Source organism: Rhinoraja longicauda, chromosome 29 (genome assembly GCF_053455715.1).
Source record: "Rhinoraja longicauda isolate Sanriku21f chromosome 29, sRhiLon1.1, whole genome shotgun sequence".
NCBI lineage: Eukaryota > Metazoa > Chordata > Chondrichthyes > Rajiformes > Arhynchobatidae > Rhinoraja > Rhinoraja longicauda.
In genome coordinates, this window is record NC_135981.1 from 23663697 (window position 1) to 23681754 (window position 18058).

Below are 18058 nucleotides of genomic sequence, written 5' to 3' on the forward strand. Positions count from 1 at the left end.
ACTCCACATCAGGATAGATTATTTACCGTTCAAAGAGGCAGAACCAAGTTGTCGATCTTTCAGAATAACGTAGTGGTTCTTAAAAGAACCCTTGGACTCTAATCACTTCTCACTTTGACCTATTAGCCCGCGAACGCATACAAAGTATGCCCCAGGTTACTGAATCCCTGATGATATTCTCCAAAGGGCTGAATGGCCCACTCCTGCACCTGTTCTCTATGTTTCTCTATGTTTCTATGCCGCCTTATCCACCCAAATGACATATGGGAAGTTGGGGCACTTTCTGCGGCGTGTGGCCCAGACTTCTTGTCAGAGAATTGTTATGGGCTGGTGCAACACACTGGTAAGTAAATGGCAGACACAACCTCTACAAATGGGTTAAATTGACAATGGAAGCAATATTACCTTACTAGTAAGAAACCTGAGTGACTTTCATGGCTACTTTCTACCTTTTCATATTTTGCTTGCTCATCCCAACAGTTTCTGCATCCTGGTTGCCTGAGCTTGGGACATCATTCTCTATTGCATTAAGGCCATTAATTAGCACAGCCACTTACTTCCCCGCTTTTTCTTGCTTCCTGCCCTTCCTAAACGTCGTGTCCTTCAGGCGGCACAGCGGCACAGTCGCTGCCTTACGGCACCAGAGACCCGAGTTTGATCCTGACTGAGGAGGTGCTGTCTGAGCAGAGTTTGTACGTTCTCCCTGCGACCGCGTGGGCTTTCTCCAGGTGCTCTGGTTGCCTCCCACACTCCAAAGATGTGCGAGTTTCTAGGTTAATTGGCTTCTGCGGATTGTCTCTAGTGTCTGGAACTAGTGTACAGGTGATCTTTGGTCGGCGCGGACTCTGTGGGGCGAAGGGACTAAAATAACACTGTTATTTAGTTTAGTTTTAGAGATACAGTGCAGAAATAGGTCCTTTGGCCCACCGAGACCGCACCAACCAGCGATCCCCGTACACTAGCACTATCCTACACATTAGGGACAATTTACAATTTTTACCGATGCCAAATTAATCTATACACTTGTACGTCTTTGGAGTGTAGAAGAAAACCAGAGCACCTAGTAGAAAGCCCACGCGGTCATGGGGAAAAACATACAAACTCCGTACACTTATAGTCATTATCGAACCCAAGTCTCTGGCGCTGTAAGGCAGCAACCCTACTGCTGCACCACATTGTCGCCCCTTATCTTGGAGCAATAAGTCTGCTGGCTATCGGGTCAGATTTATTTCTATTTGCCCTCTCGGTTCATGTGTGTTCACTTGTAATACTGCATGCATTCAGAAGCAGAACCTTTAGTTTTGTCCTTTTAATTGTTTTTTTGTTAATTCCAGCTTTGACTGCTGTTAGATTTGTACTTTCTATCCCTACCTGCCAATTAATTTCCTGTATGAATTCCTTCCTGTTGAGCCTTTTCACACTTGTTTTATTGTAGCATCCCTTTGATCCTTTGCCTTGGCTCTTTAGTTTAAAGCATTCTGCACTTCATTGGTTATGTGGCAAACTTGTTCCCAGCCTCTTCAGTCTGTCGCAACAGGACAACTTCCACTTTCCCCAGTACTGGTGCCAGGATCCCACAAACCGAAGCCCACTTCCACAACACCAAGCACTGAGTCGTGCTGAGATTATTACATAGGCCGCACAGCACAGCACAACACAGGAACAGGCCCTTCGACCAACAATGTTTGTGTGGAACATTATGCCACAATTAATTAAATCTCTTCTGCCTGCATGTGATCTATGTACCTCTATTTCATGCATTTATTCACAAAATGCTGGAGTAACTCAGCAGGTCAGGCAGCATCTCGGGAGAGAAGGAATGGGCGACGTTTCGGGTCGAGACCCTTCTTCATGCATGTTCATGCACCTAAACCTAGACTAAAACGCCTCTTCAATGCCACTTTCGTATCTGCCTCCACCCCTGGCAGCCAGTGCGTTCCAGGCACTCGCCACTCTCTGTGTATTCTTTTTTTAACTTCAAATCCTTCACATTGCTTTCATTGTCATTCAAAAATAGATTTGAATGAAATTGTCGTTACCATGCAGTCATAAACAATAAAGAGCACAAGACACACAACTGCATAGGTTTAACACAGACAACCGTCACAGTGTCAGTGATCACTGTGATGGAAGGCAAAGTCTTATCTCCTCCTCTGTTCTTCTCCTGCGGTCAGGCAGTCAAACTGCTGCTTCGAGCACATCTCCTTGAAACTTTGCTCATCTCATCTTAAAACAATGGCGCTCTCTAATCTTTGACATCTCCACCTGTCCTGGGTACAAGGGGTTCTGTCTGTATTTGAGCCTATTAGGACTACCTTTGAGATTCTTCAATTATTATTTTTTCTTCATTCTGAATTTGTGCCCAAAAGCAATGATTTGTGACGTTGTCGGATGAGAGAGCTGATTGTTTTGCTAACAGTCTCAGCCACACCTTCCTCCTGCTCACTGAGGCAGCGCCATCAGGTCGGGCCTGGTGTGGGCAGCTTGTGGTGACGTCACGGCGCAGTCGGGCGGCGGCGGCGCGCAGGGTGTGGGTGGGGCTGACGTCACGGCGCAGTTGCGCTCCGGCGACGAGAGCGCAGTTTGCAGTGACGTTGAGCGCAGTGTGTGTTGATGGTGGTGGTGGCGGTGGCGGCGGCGCAGGCCGGGAGGAATCTGCTGAGCCGACATTTCGCAGCGCCCCGGGAATATGGTGTCAGGGCACAACAGGTGAGGGCGAGCGGCGACGATCGGGGCCTCGGGCAGCGGCTCGGCGTGAGGCCGGGGAGGCGCGGTGCGGCGCGGCGGGGTCGAGCTCCCCTCAGCCCGGCCCAGGCTGCGGCCGCTCCCGGGCACCCACAACAACAACGCCCGCTCCCTCCTCGTACAGACCCGGCCGTGCCCCGGGATACCTGTAGCTGCGGCCCGGGGACCCGGTACCTGAGGCCCGGGGACCCGGTACCTGAGGCCCGGGATCCTATGGATGTTGTCCCATGAATCTGGGACCCTGTGCCCCTGTGGCTGCGGCCCCCTCGGCGACGGCCAGAAGGGCCGCAGCAACCGCACTCAGAAGGCTCTCTGCGGGGAGTCAAGTCAAGTCTACTTTATTTGTCATATTCACATACAAGATGTGCAGTGAAATGAAAGTGGCAACGCCTGCGGATTGTGCTAAAACTACAAAGAGAATGGAATTTAAAAAAAAGACACAACACAAACAATTAATTGATACAGTAAATTAGTCCCTGGTGATATAAGAGTTAACAGTCCTGATGGCCTGTGGGAAGAAACTCCGTCTCATCCTCTCTGTTTTGACAGCGTGACAGCGGAGGCGTTTGCATGACCGTAGCAGCTGGGACAGTCCGTTGCTGGGGTGGTAGGGGTCCCCCATAACGTTGCTGGCTCTGGATCTGCACCTCCTGGTGTATAGGTCCTGCAGGGGGGCGAGCTAGCAGAGCGTCTGGACCCATTCCTGCCTGACCCGCTGACAGCATTTTGTGTCTAACTTCGTTCTAAACCTGCAGCTCTGTAGGCATAACCATTCCCAAAGGTACCATGGGTATGAGTCCTGATGCGGATTACGTCTGCATCAAACCACAAATTATGGAATTAAAGTAAAAAGTCCAAATCATGTATAGCAAGAATTTGGAAACCCTTAAGTATCTAGACACTGTAAATGGCTCGATTGTAATCCTGCATTTTCTTTCAGCTGACTGGATAACAGGTAACAAAAGCTTTTCACTGTACCTCAGTGCATGTGGCAATAAACTAAACAGAATTGAACTTTTAAGCAGCTTAAAGAAATTCCGCCTTCTCACAGAAGAACCTTTTGGTTCAAGTCTGTCAGGATATGGCCTTTTCCTGATTCATTGTACATCTCCATCAAACATGAATTATGGAATCAAACTCAAATTAAAAAGCTATAAGCCACGTATACCAAGAATTTGGAAATTGCCAATTTACTGGTGCTGAAATGGGCATTATATATTTCAATCGAAAATGAAATTTAATCAACTCTTGAAGGAGGAATTCTTAAATGTTGGAGAGTTGATTTTCTACTCAAACAAAACTTTAATGTATTAAAGCTGTAAATGTTTTGACACATATAAAATAATTTATGATGGGCTAATGTTATGTTTAGGGTCGTCTTTCACCAACCATGGAAACGTTAACTTCTCTCACTTAAGATACTGTCACCCTTGTTATTTGGTGTTCTGTAATAATACATTATGAAGCATTCATTTGATTATAACTAAAATTTACCACTAATTTGTTCTTTAATTACATGGGTAACAGAACAGGTCTCTGAAATATAATCCTTATCCCACATGGCAGTGACCATAACTTGCACTTCTGACCTCGGTTATTGACTGAGCCCACAAATGGGAAGTGAATTTCATCCCACAATTCTCCATGTATCTTCCACACCATCCACCTCTTCCTGAGCCAAGTGGACTGTAATTATATTCCTGCTCCCACTGATTTATCTTTTCTGCCAAGCTCAGTTTTATGTAGAGATAGACTTTTATTGGGTGCTGCTTTAGTGACACAGTAATCATAAAGCAATTGAAATGTTTCACGCATGCTTACTGTTTAGTAATGATGTTTTGGAGTCTTCCTTTAATTAACATGAATCAATGTTATTGAGCCAATAACTTAAACATACATAAGTCGACCTTCTGCTTGTTTTAAATGCTCTTTAAATATAATACATTACAATACAATACAATATCTTTATTGTCATTGTACAAGTACAACAAGATTAAGAATGCCACTTCCATATCGATGCTATAAAATAAATAAATCACAGCGAAAACAAAATAACAAAGGGAGGTAAAAAAACAAAGAAAACAAGGTAAAGTGCAAAAAAGGTTCATGCAAGGTCAGTTGTGCCAGAGACAGATCATGGCGGGCTCTTAGCAGGACAGATTCAGAGCAGCTATAGCTCTAGGAATAAAGCTGTTTCTTAGTCTGGAGGTGCGGGCGTAGAAGGCCTTGTAACGTTTACCAGATGGAAGTAGTTCAAACAGACGGTGGCGTGGGTGTGTGGAGTCCTTGTAGATGCTGGTGGCTTTCCTGAGGCAGCGTGCGTTGTAGATGTCCTCCAGGGCTGGTAGCTGTATCCCAATGATCCTCTGCGCTCTGCAGACGACCCGCTGAAGAGCTGTCCGCTGCCGTGCAGCTGAGATACCACACATAGATGCTGTATGTCAGTATGCTCTCTGTGGTGCAGCGGTAGAAGGTCATCAGTAACTGTTGGGGCAGACCGGGCTTTTTCAGCGTTCTCAGGAAAAGCAGCCGTTGCTGTGCTTTCTTGACTAGCGCAGCGGTGTTAGTGGACCATGTGAGGTCCTCTGAAATATGTGTGCCCAGAAACCTGAAGCTGGACACTCTCTCCACTCTGTCCCCGTTGATGAAGACTGGAGCATATTCCGCATTCTGTGACCGTCTAAAGTTGATAATTAGCTCCTTGGTCTTAGTTGTGTTTAGGGACAGGTTGTTCTCTGAGCACCAGCTCGCCAGGTTCTGCACCTCCGCTCTGTAGGCTGATTCATTGCCGTTGAAGATCAGCCCGATCACCATTGTGTCATCTGCAAATCTGACGATGGTGTTGGTGGCTAATGCAGGAACACAGTCATGTTTGAAGAGGGAGTGGAGGATGGGGCTCAATACACAACCCTGTGGTGTGCCAGTACTCAGAGTGGTAGTGGAGGACAGGTGGAGGCCCAATTTCACAGCCTGAGGGTGCTCCGTCAGGAAATTCAGGATCCAGTTGCATATTGACGAGCTGAGGCCTAGCTGGTGGAGTTTGGAGGTGAGCTTAGTGGGGATGACAGTATTGAAAGCAGAGCTATAGTCTATAAATAGCATCCTCACGTATGTGCCCTGTCTCTCCAGGTGAGTCAGGACGGTATGAAGAGCCAGAGGTAAGGTTTGATTCTTCAGTTTATTTTCACTACAATGAACTTCCTATTCTTTAAGTATGTAGTGAATCATTAAATCTTACTTTTTGCCAGCTCAAAGTCTCTAAACCCATCAACTGATACGCGGTTGAATTAATTATTACTAATAATGGATGCCTGTCGATCGGTGGGCCAAAGGGCCTGTTTCCACTATACTAAACTACAAATGTAGCCTCACCAACGCCTTGTACAACTATGTCATTCCCTCCTCTGTATTTTTGTACAGGCCCCTATGGACTTTTTGAAAGGCTTCATTAATATATACAGATGAATAAATATCTATGAAACTGGAATTATGCTAAAGATAGCAAAGAGATATATCAACATTTATGTGATATCACCAGTGTTTCCTAGCTGGATGTAAGCCTGGCTATTGTGATGAAAGTTTAAAACAAGTGAAGAGGAATAACTGATTGTGGAAAAAATTATAAAAACAATGTAATTAGTTACTTTTATAAGTTGTACTCTGTGGGTTGTGGGTTTAAAAGTGGGAATGAGGCAGTAGATGCAAAGTGAAATGGTTTGTGATAATAAATTCAAGTACTTTAGGGAGATGGTTGAATATAGGCAGTAGACAAAGAGAAAAGAAGATCGATAGTTTTTTAAAGTGAAGACATTTTTTCCTAAGAACTGGATGAGGTAAAAGTGATAAGCATTTTATCGGAATGCATCACATCATGGTTTGGGAACAGCTCCAACCAACACTGAAAGAAATTGCAGAGAGTTGTGGACACAGCCCAGTCCATCATGCAAACCAATCTCCCTTCATCTCCATCTACAATTCATGCTGCCTTGGCAAGACCACCAGCATAATCAAGGACTAGTCGCACTCTGGTCACTCCTTCTTCTACCCTCGCCAGTCAGGCAAGAGGTACAGAAATTTGAAAAAGGCAAATCTCTAGATTCAGGGACAGTTTCTTCCCAGCTGTTATAAGACAAATGAACCGTACTCTCAATGACTAAAAAGCAGTCATAACATGCTATCTATCTAATTGGAGACATTTGAACTACCTTTATTCGGACTTTATCCTGTGTTTGTACTCTGGATGGCTTGATTGTAATCATGTACAATCTTTTCGTTGACTGACTGGATAACACGCAACAAAAAGGTTTTTACTGTACAGGTGACAATAATAAAGAAAACTTAAAGCTATGCCAGGAAACATCTGGCTAAGCATGGCACACACGATGCAGGGAAAGGTGTAAAACTGTTTAAGGTAGTTAAGGTTTTGCCATGCAGTTGGGCAAACAGGCTTTGTGCTTCAAAGGTTAAGTTACAATTTGTGAATGTCACTGAGCTAGCAGATGTTGATGTGGGCAGAGTATGACAAAGTACAATACAGACTGGGAACTAGCTAAAGGTCTTTGCTGAACCTACAGCAGTGGTGGTCAGTGACTGAAGTAAGTTAGGGTAGAAGAGGTGGAAGTTAAAGTGCAGCTGTGCCAACCGTAGGCTGGATTATTTGGAGTACTCGATTCAGATCTCGGCCCCGAACCTTCCCAAGATATACCTTGGGCAACAGCCTGGATTTATTAGGATGGAATTAGACCTAAATGTATTGCACTATGAGGATAAGTAGCATGGTCGAGAGATGCATTCTTTGGAATAAATTTTGTGCAAATAAATTTTGTTGTTGTTGTTGTAATTGAGGTGTTTAAGATGATTTTACAGTATTTCTAAGATAAATACATTAAAAAATATTTTTTTTCTTTGGCAGGAGAGTCCAGGACCAAGGGCCGTAAACGTAAGCGCTATCCAGAAGTGATGTCAGAAAGCATTTCTTCATAGAAAAGGTTAATTTAATTAAACTGACTCCTGTTGCCTTCAAAAGAGAGAAGGGGTTTCAGTTTAATTTAGTGATACGGCACGGAAACAGCTCCTTTGACCCACCGAGTTCGCAACGAATAGCGATCCCCGCACATTAACACTATCCTACAAACACTTTACACATTTTACACATATACCAAGCCAATTAAGCTACATACCTGTACGTTTGTGGGAGGAAACCGAAGATCTCGGAAAAAAACCCCACGGGGAGAACGTACAAACTCTGTACAGTACAGCAGCTTTAGTCGGGGTTGAACCCGGATCTCTGGCGCTATAAGGTAGCAACTCTACCGCTGTACCACTGTGGCCGCCTGCAAACCAAGTGTTTATGTGGACGGTAGAATCTGAGGAGAGTTGATGGGAAAGTGGGAAGATTCTCCCTTCCTAGTAATCTATTTTACTCTTAACTTTCCATAGCTGTATCAGTGTAAATGATTGTTGAACTTATGCTGAAATTCACGCTGAAGATAAACGGTTCTCCTTGGTTTGGTCCTTGTGAGATTCACAGCACCATACTATGTGCCTTAATTCACAGGCATTTGTTGATCTCCTTGGCCTTACTTTGGCTATTTCACAGTAAAAAAAAATTAACAGATTGTCATGCTACAAGTACTGCTATTGTCCCATCCAACGTGACCCTGTTTAAATGTTTCCTTGCATTTTTATTTAGATCTTATAGTCCTACTGTAATTAATGGCTGCTCAGTAATTCAAAAATAAAATGTTTTACAAAAGGCTGTATCTTTCATTAGTCCCCTTTCAAAAATATTTTGTTCAATTTACCTTATGAACATTCAATATTTTTGTTGAATATCTGTATCCAAATTAAGAGAGCTGGCTGAGCCAAATTAGTGTGTGATTGTGTAAGAATATTATGATTCTGTTTTAATTGGGCTTCCTTCCTTGTCAGTTGTAGAGCAATTGAGAGATACAACACAAAGAGGCCATTTGGCCCAGCGAGTGTATCAGACATCAATTTACACTAATCCTATCCTGACCCATTTAAATCTTCCCACTTTCTCACCAACTCTCCCCAGATTCTACCACCACACCTGGGGCTGTCTACAGTCGTCCATTAATCTAGCCTGTGTATTAAACCTGTGTGTTCTGGGGAAGTGAGAGGAAATCGGTTGTCAGATTCCTTGTGATTTGAAGTTTAAATTTCTAAGCCCAGTTCTCCTAACAATCATACATTTCAACTTTATATTGCTTATTTCAAACCAGTGGAGGATATTTATTATAAAAATGAAATTGATTATCAGGTGAATATTGTAACGAATGGATAAATAGCAAAACACTTTTAGGATATTTAAAATGTTTGAGGTGACGTTAGTAACAACGTTTTATAATGACAGATTGCATGGCATTATTGACATTGTTTTCATTTTCCTCAGATTTTTTGAGCATTTTCAATAAATGGACCCCAGCAGCATGTCATTCATAGAAGGAGTTGGTGATGAAGTTACAGTCCTGTGCGGAATAGTCTTCTTGGTACTGGCACTCGTTCTTGCCTGGCTCTCCACGCATGTTGCTGATCGTAGTGATCAAATATTTGGGACCATTGTTACAACGGGGAACTCGTCATTAGTCAGGCTGAGCAGTGTCGAGCGGTACGTGGCAAATGCAGCAGCACCCGAGGCAGATGAAGCCCAGTCAGCATCTGCCCCTGCTGAGCAAAAGCCAGAGGAAGAAAATGATTCTGGGCTTGGAGCATCGCCTGGAAACAATGGACCCACCAATGAGCAGGTGCCAGTCGAAGGGGCTTCCAGTTTAACCGATGCAAATATCGATCCTCTTTTGAACATACAGGGTCTGCGCAAGCGAACGTCAACCAGTGGGATTAGTACTGGTGAGGGACTGGACCCTGCAATGCTTGAGAACTGTAATGCTCATACACGCACAGTGGATAGTGTTGAAGAGGGTGAAGGGCAAATTAAAGTGAGGCTGAAATTTTTAAATGACACTGAAGAGGTTGCACGAGTAAAACCAGAAGATACTATTGGATTTCTAAAGAGGTAAGATATTTGTAAATTAAATTCATGCATGTTCTCTGTGTGACAGCTTGGGTTTCCTCTGGGTGCTTCGGTCTCCTCCCACTTCCAAAAGACTTGCAGGTTTGTAGGTTGATTGGCTCTGTAAATTACCCGTAGTATGTAGGGAATGGATGCTAAAATGGAACATGTAAAATTAGTGTGAATGGGTGATCAATGGTCAGTGTAAACCCAGTGCGCCGTTTCCACGCCATATCAACCATTGCTAACTGCTATATGACAGATCTTTGCCCTTTGGCAGACCCAACCCTTCCGAATTTGGCGGAAAGTTTCCACTTTCTTATTTCATTTCTGCCATTCCGATTCCGCCTCACATTTTCCCACAAAACACATGTCTCGCCCCTCGCCCTGCCCCGCGCCCTGCCACTCCTAGCCTCACATGGCCTCGCCCCGCCCCTCGCCTGGGGAGGAGTAGGGGTTGGGGGGGACATGGACCGTTGTGATTTGCTGTTGAAGACCACTGGAGCAAGTATGTCTTCAATGAAATTAGGTATGTGCAGTTTTAAATGAAACTCTTTCTTCATAACTTAGTCATACATTTTATGACCATTGTTCTTTTATTCAATACCAAGAGAAATGGGATGTGTAATGAAAAGGCAAAATAGAAAAAACAAAACAAAAGTTTTTTTTTTGTGTTGTGAAAAGTATTTCTGTTCAATAACCTTTCTATAAATAGCAGAATATACTCATGATAGGCCTGACATTGTACATGTTGTCCAAGAACTACAGACTGTTGTAACTAATAGTTGTTTTTCATGCGTGAATGTAGCGCAACGCGTATGCGCATTTGGCGTGCATACTTTTTTTTTGCTGAAAATTTGCATTACGCGCCATATTATGAACTTTGATGTAAAATTCTGAATTTTGGACATCAAATTTATGAATTTGTAAAATCAAATGTCTGCTTTGGTAACAGGTGACAGAAACATGTGGTAATGTATAAAATTCTAATGGGGCTTGACAGGGTTGACAGATTTATTTTGTACTTTAAGAGAATAAGACAAGATGAATTTAGTAATGATAAGGGAAAAGGTCAGCCAAGATCTCCATGCAAGACAGAATAGGGACAAGGAGCACAATGAATAACCTATTTTCTATTTTCTTTATGTTCTTGTTTCAAAAAAGTGCCAACAATCATCAATGAGGTGAATGACAAGTTGATCTGGTTACAGTCATGTTTCAAAGAACATTGGAGACCGAAAGACAAATTATTGGAGGAACTCAATGGGTGGGGGCAAAGAGATAGTCGACGTTTCGAGTTGAGACCTGTATCAGAACTAAGATGTCGACTATCTTTGGGCGGCACAGTAGCGCAGTCCGGGTGCGATCCTGTCTATGGGTGCAGTCTGTATGGAGTTTCCACGTTCTCCATAGACATCCCAAAGACGTGCGGATTTGTGGGTTAATTGGCCTCTGGAAAAATTGTAAATTGTACCTAGTGTGTAGGATAGTGCTAGTGTACGTGGTGATTGCTGGTCATCACGGATTTGGTGGGCTTGTTTCCACGCTGTATCTCTAAAGTCTAAAGTCGATATCTACGCCTCTGAAGATATTGCCTGATCAATTCAAAATTCCAGCATTTGCATCTCCTGTACTACATTGGAGTGGAATATTGGGAAAACTTTCTGCTCTTAATGTTAAGATGCAATGTCATCTTTAATGTCCATTAAGCAATGGCACTATCACGAGGCTTGAATTTAACATCCCATAAAAAGAATTATATTTTCATTCAAGCAGCTCTGTCAACATATTATACTGAAATTGCAATTTAGAGTATGTATTCACATTCTTGATTGAGTATTGAATTCATAATTTAAAAAATAGTGTCAAGCAAACTGTCAGTCAGGAGACATAAGAGACTGCAGATGCAGAAATTTGGAATAAGAAACATGATACTGGGGGAACTCAGCGAGTTGAGCAGCATCTGTGGAGGAGAACGGTCACTTCAGGTCAGGATCCTTCACCTGAGCTGAAAGAGGGGGTACTTGTCAGGTCTTGCCCCAATCTTCCCCCTCATTCTTTATACTGGTTATCTCCTGTCTACTCGTTCAGTCCCTATGAAGGGTCCACAACCCAGAAGTTGACTATTTTCACCAAGGATGCTGCTCAATCTGCTGTGTTCCTTCAGAAGATTGTTTGTTACTAAGTAAGTCTTGTTGCTGCTTGCTTGGAAGAGTGAGGAAGACCATAAGCAGAACTTTAATTAAACACCCATTCATTTTTCCTGCCTCTGCACAGCTCTCATTGAATTCAGCATGTGAATGCAAGGAGCTTTAGCTTTGTTGATGAAGTGATGAATTTGTGCAAAAATTGCCCATCTTTTATTATTTCCTTCTCTTCATATCCAACAATTTTTCTAAGCTTTTTCCATTCTCTATGTTGCTTCCTTTATACTGTACAGAAAGGAGAACATAAATTGCATCCCTACCTAACTGAAAAAAATTGTGTGCAGGCATGTACCTGTTGTGTTGACTCTCTCATGGGTAATAGCATGAGTAGACTCTCCCTTGGATAACACATCAGGCTTCATTACCTGACCTTGCACATGAGGAAGAACCATCTGCATGAAGCTGAAGAGGTGACAATGTTAATCGATGAAGGTGATTAGCCTCAGGAATAGAAAAGAGTAGAGTTGATGGTTGGATGTGACACTTCTGTCCTTGTCAGAAAATATTGATATCACGAGATATGAAGCAAGAACCTCCATGTAAGTTGTACTCTTTAGCATAGCAAAAACATCCAAACGTACTCTGCAAGAATTTTATTGAACAAAAAAAAGAACCACATAAGTCAGATGACCAAGGTAATATTTAAAGAATGTAAAGGAGGAAATAAAAGTGGAGAGGTTAAGACAGGAAATTCTTGAGCTTATGACGTCAATAGGGGAAAGCACAGCTGCTAATAATGGTGTGATGAAAGTATGGATGAGCAAGAAGCTGGAACTGAAGGAATACCAATACAAGGATTATAAGACCAGAGGTGGTTCTAGCAGTTCAGGGAAAGGATGAGGCCATGGAGGGGTTTGATAACAATCAAGTCATTGCTTTGCTTGGAGCCATTGTAGGACAGGAACCACTGGGATAACTCAATCTGGAGAATTTGTATGTCAAGAGTTAATTAAGCTACACAAAATATTTAAACTCCTCGATGATTGAGACCGGTTGTTACTTGTTTGTTCTTTCTGATGACCTCTGAATTTGGACACTCCCATCTCATTAGTCTACCTATATTGCATAACCTTTACAGTGAATCAGAAGTTTCCCTTAAGGCAGGAACTGCTCTTTATTTAAGTCTTAAGGAACCTCATTTTGTGTGAACGCGATTGGAATGATTTGTGAAATTTCCCAATGCCACCAATATCCATATTCTTTCTCAGGCTTGGTATCTTATGGTTTCATATTTCATGGAACTTGTTAATGTCCTTGTGTCTATTTGATTGAAATGACATTCAACTCAATTCTCTGGTTTTAAATGGGTAATGATGATAATCAGCTGTAATTCATGTGCTAATTGATACAGTGACATTGAGGATGGATGAAGAGGAACATCAGTCGCACTTGGAAATACATCCATTGATTTGGCATTGGTTTACACATTTTCAGAAGACTATATGTTATGTTTTATCAATTAAAATATCAAAAAGAGTTGTGATGGTTGTTATTTTCAAAAGCCGAGGGATTACAAATGCCATTATGAATACAGGGACATTTAACACTCGGTTTAGCATTCCACTGCCAGCTCTTTATCCTCTACAATTAGCACTTTTTTGCTAACACCATCATCAAAGGACAAATTTCATTTTGCCAGAAGCAATTGTTTTTGTTAAAAATATTTGACTACCGAAAATGATAAGTTGTGTTTTTTATATAAACAGATCATTCTGCTGATTTTTTTTCCTTGTTTGGTTGGGTGGAGGGGTGACGTTACTCTTCTTAAATAAATACTGAATACTTGGCAACAAAGTGACATCCTAGACAGTTCATCAAATTTAGGAGTGTAAAAATGTGAAATATTTAGAATTACGTTAAAATGATTTCAAAAGTTAAGGAAATCAATTCTTATGAATTGTTCAAAGACCATACTGGAGGGAAGGTTTGATAAATCAAGGTACGTAACTTGAACAGAACCATTTCAAATGGGTTTCTTGTAGCAGGTGAATGACTAAAATATAAGAATGCAAGGCCCTCCAGTTTACATGACTTCAACTTTAGGGGTCTGAGTCAATCACATTCGGGTAACTTATTTCATGCTGTAAGGATCTAGAGATATGCCACACACATTGTACGATCTTACCATTAATAAAGATTTTGGAGTTAAATCGATCAATTTAGTACTAAAGCCAAATTATAACTTTGTGTTCTAGTTCACATGTACTAAAAATGAACCATGTTTCTTGGCTGGTTACAATTTGGATAGTGGAAGACTCATTTGGTTTCTACACTTAGTTTAAGACTTGACATTGATTGCTGTCTGCAACCCTGTCTGAAAACATCTGGACATGGCTAACGATCTGCTCTTCACACTGGGAATTGGAACAAGGTACAAAAGACGGGAATGTCTGTTTTGAAAAAAAGTGATGGAGGTGAAAAAAAGGACAATTTAAAAAAAATGGAAACAAAGTATTTTCGGAAACAGAACTTTTTTTTCTTCTTGAATACAGCTTTGTTGGTCAGCATTTTCCCGTTTATTTAATTGTCATTTATGAAAATGGTTGACTAATTTTCTGTTTCGCTGTTTTTGATTTTGTCTCCTTGTTAATGTTTGTCCCTTCTCCCTGAATTCCAGCAAATATTTCCCAGGACGAGAGCAGCAAATGAAGTTCATTTACCAAGGCCAGCTTCTACAAGATCAGTCCCGCACTCTTGGATCACTCAACATCACAGATAACTGTGTCATCCATTGTCACATTTCACAAACTTCATCCTCCCCAGGCCCTGCTGTTTCTTCTATGGTGGAGCAGAACCAAGCCGCCCTTAATGTGGGTAATCTGATGATCCCAGTTTTTGTCATCATGCTTGCTGTAGTCTGGTACTACCGCATTAACTACCGCCAGTTCTTCACTGCACCAGCCACAGTTTCCCTGGTTGGTGTTACCGTTTTCTTCAGTTTTCTTGTGTTTGGCATTTATGGTCGATAAAGGCACATTGATATTTTCTCATTCTTCATCATTGCTTATCCAACCCAACTGAATGTGGTGTCACTGGTCAATGTTGAAATCAGATGTCATGAGGAATCAGTGTACTTTTGAAAACAGCAAAAGTAAACTAGAGGTCCAGTTCAGCACTGATTTTTTGCCAGAATACCATGCAGTTGGCAATTTACTAGCATTTAATAGAGATTTTAAAATGAAGTCTAGCTAGAAAAATGATCGCAATTAGTGGAGTTTGGGGTGGGAAATTTTACTGTTGATTTATAAAGGGATGAGGTTACATTGAGCCAGAAAACATTTCACACAGCCACAGCCAGCTTCATATTAAATGCCATGTAAGTGTCCCCCAAACGAAAATTCAAGGATCTCTTAACACTGGTAGTTTAATACGCATTCAGTGAATAGTGAACTGCCAAAATGAATAATCAGGTTTCAAATGCATGGGTTATTGTCAAATTGCCTTTGAATATCAGAAATATCAAGGCCTTATAGCAGTGAAAGTGGGTGTGATTAGATTTTACTGTGCCAGCCAGTCAAAACTCATCACAGGCCAAGCGCACGTTTATCTGGATTTCCTATATTTACAGTGCCAGTGGTTAGCTTGTAAAGCCTAAAGATTGTTTTTACAAAATGTGGTGACCATGTTACTGTAAAATATGATATATGAAATCATTGTACAAACAGGCAAAACCTTAAGTGGACAAAGGAGGTGTTATTTCATGTTACATCATTACGTTGGTTTTCCAAAAGCCAGGGAGATAGTTTAATGCCGTGGTAAAAGTTGGTTTTTGCTGTCCACAACTGCTCAATGCCTTTATTAATGGCAGTTGGCAAAGAAGCTCAACAAATTATCAATTCTACGAGTTTTACCCCCTGATTTTTTTAATGTCAGGCTATGTAATATTTACATGATTTTTATAACTGCTTGATCATACGGTGTAGCAATCATTGTATTGAGATGTGTCCAATCTCTGGTTGTTCTATGACTGCTTTCCTGATCATGTTATCCTAAAAGACACAGTACTACTGCTGTTAAAGTTCAGAGAAGGAAGGTGGGGAGTAGCTAGCCACTGCACATATCAGACTGCCCTTTGGATAAGTTCTACAACCAGAAAAAAAAAGCAGCACATTTTAAAAGTAGACTTGTAGGAAAGAAAATTGTTTAATTATCAGACATGTTGTTCAATTATCAAAGAATACAGGGATTCAAACTGAAAAGCCTACACAGGGCTTTAAAAAAAAAAAAAAAAAAGCAGCAGAGATTTAGGTAGAATGCCCTTCACAAAAGTTAAATCTGCACCTTACATGGTTCAGTGTTGTAAAAAGGTAGTTTGTCTAGATTAATTCTGTGAGTTATTTGTGCTTCTCACTGAGTCTAAAGCTATGCAGGTTGCAGCAAATATTGGCTGAAGTGATTGATGCTTAATTTAATATTCAGACGTTATATTAAATTACACCTCCATTAAGAGATTTTTTTTTCAATAAAACAAATCAAGACTGGTATGAGCCTAAGTTAGGATAAAGTAAAAGTTGATGCTTCAAAAAAGGGAGAATACATTTGTAGAAAGTGTGTAGATGGATGCAGTACTTGTATAGAAATGGATGACATCAAATGTACACGGAGGCAATGAAGACAGAGGAAGAGCTGGACAGGTTGGGGTCCCTGAAAAGAATAGGCAAGTGGATGTGTGGAGAGAGTTGCCAGTATCTCTGCTGCTTTTATAGTTTTTTTAAAAATTGTTTGTGCCTTCAGGATTTTAAAATATTGCTGACATTTAGTTTTTTCAGATCTGTAGAACAGACCTGTCTTGTGCTAAAGCAGGCCACTAGGTTATTGGATTTTAAATCTGTAACTTTTCTGAAATGTTCTCCCTTTTGTTTCAAAATAACAGCTCATTGAATGTAATTAAATACAGAAACCAGTTCAGAGTTTGTGGTTCATTTGTTTGTCTTTATAATGCTGGGAATTAGTGTTGACTCAGTAGTGCTTGAGGGACTGAGCTTGATCAGAGATGAACCACGAGTGAGAATTTTTTCACTTCATCTTTAAAACAAATGAAGCTATAAACATGAGTGTTTAACTAGGATTTTTAAACTTAAATTTGAGTTAAAGTTCCTGGCCTTTAAAAACTTTCCTTCTGACCTCAGATGACATAACAAATATTTAATGTTCTAGTCTAATTTGTTAATGGCTGTATTTATCATTACTTTTAACCAGTCACTTGTTAGAAATTACATTGGGATGTTACGGAGAAACAGACAAAAGATTCAGTTCAACTGTACACCTTTATTTACACTGAAGCAGCACGTAGTCACTATGGATTACAGAAATATACAGTGAACCAGCATTTCTGGGGATATGTATGAAAAATTAAAACTCAGGGCCATAGGCTGATTAACAGATATAACTGCATGCATATTTCTGTATCACCACACATCACAAAGAACTGTGAGCCAAACATCTTACACCATGTTGTTTTCCCCTGAAAACTCGTGATTATACACATCCTGCTGAAACCTGCATATAAATGCCAAAACTTGTGGTTCCAGTTTATCAGCCAAAGACAAAAATTATTGGGGGGGGGGGGGCTATGTGGTTTTCAGTGTTACACAACAACTCGAGTGATTCCCTGCAGAGGAAGTTTTCAGTTTTTATGAAAATCACATCTGCTAAAAACCTAGTAAGACTGTATAAATGCTGTATATCCCACACAGCAAAGTATACATGGCTACCTGTAACCCTCAGCTATAAATAGCAAATCTGTAAGATCACCCTGTGCTTCCATGCTTGTTAGGTCTGCAAGAATTCTGGCATTACTACATTGTAACAGAAACGCTGTTAATGATGAAGCTTGCTAATTTCACACAATATTCATTAATAAAAATAAAATGAACATCAGTCTGTTGTCAAGTACTTGCGAACTTACCAATGTATTTATTGACTGTACCAACATAATTAACTAAAAAAAAGAGGAACATCATTACAAAACAGTGTAGATATGGCTGGCAGTGTTAATAAACTCAATATATGAAGTATAGAAAAGCCAGTGCCAATATCTCAGATCTGCAGAGGGAATGAGTATTCCAGGATC

The 18058-nt window shown here is 41.1% G+C and overlaps 1 protein-coding gene across 2 annotated transcripts; it reads left to right on the forward strand.

The window, feature by feature from the left end:
* Positions 1–2576: 2576 nt before the first annotated feature.
* tmub2 (transmembrane and ubiquitin-like domain containing 2) lies at positions 2577–17968 on the forward strand. 2 transcript variants are annotated; one of them, XM_078424902.1, is made up of 4 exons: positions 2577–2709; positions 7658–7733; positions 9161–9781; positions 14603–17968. In XM_078424902.1, the coding sequence occupies exons 3-4, from the start codon at positions 9183–9185 to the stop codon at positions 14952–14954; spliced, it is 951 nt and encodes a 316-aa protein (XP_078281028.1). In that variant the 5' UTR covers positions 2577–2709; positions 7658–7733; positions 9161–9182; the 3' UTR covers positions 14955–17968. The 2 variants fall into 2 exon arrangements, with proteins under 2 accessions (XP_078281028.1, XP_078281029.1); XM_078424903.1 differs by lacking the exon at positions 2577–2709 and adding an exon at positions 5882–5903.
* Positions 17969–18058: the final 90 nt, after the last annotated feature.